The 4,883-nt window shown below is 36.1% G+C and overlaps 1 protein-coding gene across 4 annotated transcripts in view; it reads right to left on the reverse strand.

The window, feature by feature from the left end:
* Positions 1-1,115: 1,115 nt before the first annotated feature.
* Positions 1,116-4,883, reverse strand: part of LOC111373453 — a 5,267-nt gene continuing 1,499 nt past the window's right edge. For 3 of the 4 annotated variants that reach the window (XM_022995985.1, XM_022995984.1, XM_022995987.1), the window contains exons 5-12: positions 3,955-4,479; positions 3,498-3,853; positions 3,318-3,417; positions 3,136-3,195; positions 2,657-2,740; positions 2,439-2,555; positions 1,999-2,282; positions 1,116-1,191 (exon numbers count right to left, since the gene is read on the reverse strand). In XM_022995985.1, coding sequence (XP_022851753.1) covers positions 1,116-1,191; positions 1,999-2,282; positions 2,439-2,555; positions 2,657-2,740; positions 3,136-3,195; positions 3,318-3,417; positions 3,498-3,853; positions 3,955-4,479 — 1,602 coding nt within the window. Of the gene's footprint in view, positions 1,192-1,848; positions 2,283-2,438; positions 2,556-2,656; positions 2,741-3,135; positions 3,196-3,317; positions 3,418-3,497; positions 3,854-3,954; positions 4,480-4,883 lie in introns of those variants that run through there. The other variant, XM_022995986.1, reaches the window with a different exon arrangement.

Below are 4,883 nucleotides of genomic sequence, written 5' to 3' on the forward strand. Positions count from 1 at the left end.
AAAAAAAAAAAAAGAAAGAAAAGAAAAGAAAAGGAAAAAAAGAACACCCATACAAGCTACTATCACTGCACTTATACCTCAAAACACCACAACAACTACTAGCAACAACAATCAAGCCACCGCCACCTCAATACACTGCAAATCTAATAAAAAACTCCCGCTACCACAAAATCAAAAGAAGAGAGAAAAAGTTGACGGCTGGAAGGCCTCTAACTAATCGAACGCGCGAGAAGGACAGCAATGAGCAATAAACGCTCAGCTACGCCGATCTCGTAGTCAATGCCGCTACAAGTGAGCGACGAATGCTCAACTGTGCTGATCTTGCAATCGCGGCACTGATTCCCTTCTCGCATCAAGAGAGAATATAGGATAGTTGGAAGAGAGAGAAAGAATGCTAGGGCTTGGCTTATGGGGATGAATATTTTATTATATATATACAACAACTACTAACGACAACAATCAACGCCATCGCCACCTCAATACACCGCAAATCTAATAAAAAACTCCCGCTACCACAAAATCAAAAGAAGAGAGAAAAAAGTCAGCGGCTGGAAGGCCTCTAACGAGCGATCTGATTCAAACGCGCGAGAAGGATAGCAATAAGCAATTAACTCTCAGCTACACCGATCTCATAATCAACGCCATTGCACGTGAGTGACAAATGCTTAGCTGTGCTGATCTTGCAAACGCGGTGCCAATTCCCTTCTCGTAGCAAGATAGAAGATGGGATAGTTGGAAGAGAGAGAGAATGTTAGGGTTTGGTTTATGGGGATGAATATTTTATAATATTAGAATTATCAATAGAACATCTGATTTTTGGACATTTAATCATTCCATCTGATTTTAGAATTGTGTAATTTCCACTTTTATGGTATCCACAATATTAATCAACTTTTCAACTACTCATTTCATCTTCTTTCATGAAAATCAGATTTCTAGCAAAAATAAATAAATAAATAAATAAAATTACAGGTACTTAGTGCTTTTTGCACTTCAATTATCGTGAGACAATTAAATCTTGGAGTGGGCCAGGGTTCCTGTCTTCATAAATAGTGAGAACTGGCTCGTTGTGTTCTTGATTGATAGTAGATAAAATGTGAGATTTTTCTCTCTCGTCAATTTTTGGTATTCTTAAAAGAATCAACGAACTTTCGAGCCGCTTTCGCTACATCACATAGTAGTTGGGAATTTCTGACCTTAAAAAAAAAATTATTGCTCAATAAAAGGTAGAATTTCTTATTTTATTTAGGAATTTGAAATTAAAACCAAAAATTTTGAGCAGTCAATATTTGCAATAGCAGGTAAATAAAAGAGCAATAAGATCTCAATAATTATATTTTCGGTTTGTAATGTAAGTATTGAAGATCCATTCGATTGAAACTTAGTTACAGTATATTTTTTTCTCAAAGAGAGAACTTTGAAATTCGTATTGAACATCACCTCGTTTAAAAATTTAAACTCATATCGAATTCTCACATTGTTTTAAAAGTTTGAACAGCTTAAACAATATGCTGAAGATATTTACTTTGCTTCTCAAACATCCAAGCCAAAATCGAGCAGTGGTCTTCATCATCCAGTACTTCAATTCCCAATGAAAAAAAAAATAAAAATGAATAACAAACTAAGCCTCGTTCCCAGTGATCTCTTGTCATTACTATATAAGTTCATTGCTAGAGCTACTTTACAATTTAGAACTAGATCCTTAGCGACCACAACTAGATCCTAAGTGACTGGTTGTGGATCGGTTCTACTCAAATCCCATCACATGAATGATCACGTCATATCGAAAAATTCTAACTCGAGAGTAAATCAAGTGAACAGACAAGATTCATAATAAACATATCAGCCTGTCAAATGATATCACCATCTTGATGTACTTAGCAAGGATCAAGAATCAGCATTCCCAACTTTCATTTATTACCATTACTAACAAAAAATGTATTATCTATAAGTATATAATCCTGCCACAACAAAAAAACTTATCGGTGTAAAAGGTACCTGAAACTGAAATTATACGGCATAACCTGTACTAATGTAGAAAGGGGCTGTTTTCCTCTTCTCTCAAGACATTTTACCGCCTGATTCCTGAATTCATCCGGTAGCTGAAGGCAAACCCAGTCAAGCAATGCATCCAGGTCTTTTGCAAAGTCAAGTCGATACCAGTCTAGTAATTTTGGAATTATTAACTTGTTTTCTGATGAAATCCCAACTGCTGCTTGTAAATAGTCTCTTTTCGCACTTTCCAACTCGGTTTCAATATGAGATGCAGTGTACACCCTCACCTTAATACAAGAATATTAATATATTGTTAGAATTAAGGTGTGACCCGTATTTTATTTGAAGGACTACTTGGGAATTCTATTGAAATCATTATTATTTCATGGAAATAATTGAAGGATCAATCTATGTTAACTCAACAAGCAGCATAGAGGACTTACAGCAGGGGAGGACCAACTTCCACAAGAGAGTGCAAATGTAACCAATGGTTCGGACAACTCTAAACCGAATGTGCTATGAACCTTCATTTCGTCATTTTTCGAGGAATTTTGGCATGTCTATAAAAGGGATTATTAGTTTACATATATTCTTGAAATTATGCAAAATATTTTGCAAATATATAGAGCTTTAATTAAGGAGTAACAGTGAAAAAACTTACATATTTTAAATGAAATGGTAATCTCAAGATGAAGTGCTCAATCATGATTGCATTTAGCAAATGTCCTCCAACAGTTATTGTTGCCTGCCGTAAGCACAGTCGAATTTCAGGAAATTTTGTGCAGTGGTAAAATTTAATTCAGTACCAGGTGATTTGAGAGTATTGAATTTCCATAGTATCTTAAATAAGGCTAAAGTATTTCAGAAAATTTACAGGTTGCTGTCAAATTCGAACATTCATGTAGGATTGCGAACTTAACATCAGATTGCGCATTGCTGGTTATTCATCGTCAAGTGTGTTTTCGTCAGGAACTAGGCAGGAACATATTTCGATAGTGTATATTAAATACATGTTTTAATGTACTCTATAACCAGAATTTTCCATTAGGAATAAACAGAAAACACTATAGATGATCAGCAAACCATTAGCATCTAGCAAATACGAGAAAATATGTATTGGAGTGATTAGTGAAATCTTGCCTTTTGCATTAGTGCTACAACCACTTCAGGATTGTCAGGAAATCCATGCTCCAAAAATGCCTGCAGAACATTAATAGCACAGGTACATTTACTATCCTTAAATAAGTTTCGTTAAGCAACTTCATAATGTTCGAAGTCCTAGAAAAATGATCTTTAGTTTGAGTGAATGATAGACTTCTTACATTCATTATGCAGGAATTATAGGTGTTCATCCAGAAGGCGAGCTTCTGTTGATGCGTTAAACCCTCTAACTTGACGGACGCTAGCTTTCCAAGGAGGAGCCTGAAATTTTCGTTGGACAAAGTTAGTACTATACGATTTCATCTTCTCAAAACCATAAATATAACTATCTCAGGCCTTACTTTAATCTATGGATCAAAAATGATGCATTTGTTTTGCGGTTGAGATCAACTGAGCCAGCTTCAATCATGCAAAGATGTTTGTAAGGGCCGATGTCCCTCTTCTTAAATTCAGAAGATGCACAATAAGGATCTCGAAAATCTGATTCGACGTTATTCTCACTAAATGCTCTCAATACTAGTGAAGAAAAAGACTCTGAATTCAATGTTTTCCCTTTCAGTTTGTTCAATCTTAGAAAAATGCTGGACAAGCACTTTAGTATGTCCTCTGAGATTTTGTTAGCCGGGCTCTCTGTCTCTGTCACTCTGTCATCAGATGAACTAGACGAACTCTCTAGTGCTTGCTCCACAATTCTACACTGAAAAAGTACAATCACATAAAGAATCAAATGTCAATCCATAGGTCAAGACTTTATAGCATGTTTGGTACACAAAACACACATTGTGAATGAGAAAGTACCTGTAGTTTACTTGGACTTGCAATTTTGCTTACTGGTTCAGGCTTCTGTGCAGGTCTCTTTTCCAGGATATTTTTTACAGGGCTTTTCTTTTCCGAAGATAGTTTATCCTTGGAATAATTGGGACACGATCGGTCCTCATTTCTTGATCCATATTCCGGGGACAAATTTGGTTTACAAGATGCTGGTTTTTCATTTGATGCCCTGTTAAAGGAATCCCTCGTGACTGCTGACACGGTTTCAAAAGGTAATTGTTTTCTTGTAGATGCGCTTTTTGCGAGAGAAGCTGAAGAATGTTCAGAAAATGAGCTCATATTGACATCACTTTGGGACAAGGATCTCGAGTGGCTTCTTCTAGAACTTCCAATTGATGACTCAGTGTATGAAAACGATGAATCCTCCATGCCTCTTTTGGAGGATATGTGAACGGCTTCCTGATATAGTCCTTGTCTAAAATTTACAACCTGTTCTTCGAGCCGAACTACCTCTTCTTCCAATACAGCTACTTCGGCTAGAAGCTCCAATGTCTAAAACATAACAATGCAGATCACGAGATTACTTCTATAATCAATTATGGGAACGTAAATAAATTTGAAGATTCAAAAATCAAAATGTAAAATTGATTTGAGTTGATGGAGTAGAATATTGTGAATTTACAAATGGGAATAATCTGAATCGACTTGACTCAAAAAATTGACTCATTTCGAGATTCCCAAGCATTTCCCACTTATTTTAACAATAATTCTCAATCATTCCTTTTTCAGTCCCTTCTGCCTATTCCAACTAAAAATCTTGGCAGCATGTTCAAAAACCAGATTGACAAGTTTCTAACTTATTTTTCTTATTTAACACTGTCCAACATTGTCAAGAACTGTATATTTTTTGGGTTATTCTTGGGGTACATGGGGGGGGGGGGGGGGGGGGGGGGTTT

This window comes from Olea europaea, unplaced genomic scaffold (assembly GCF_002742605.1).
Source record: "Olea europaea var. sylvestris unplaced genomic scaffold, O_europaea_v1 scaffold1134, whole genome shotgun sequence".
NCBI lineage: Eukaryota > Viridiplantae > Streptophyta > Magnoliopsida > Lamiales > Oleaceae > Olea > Olea europaea.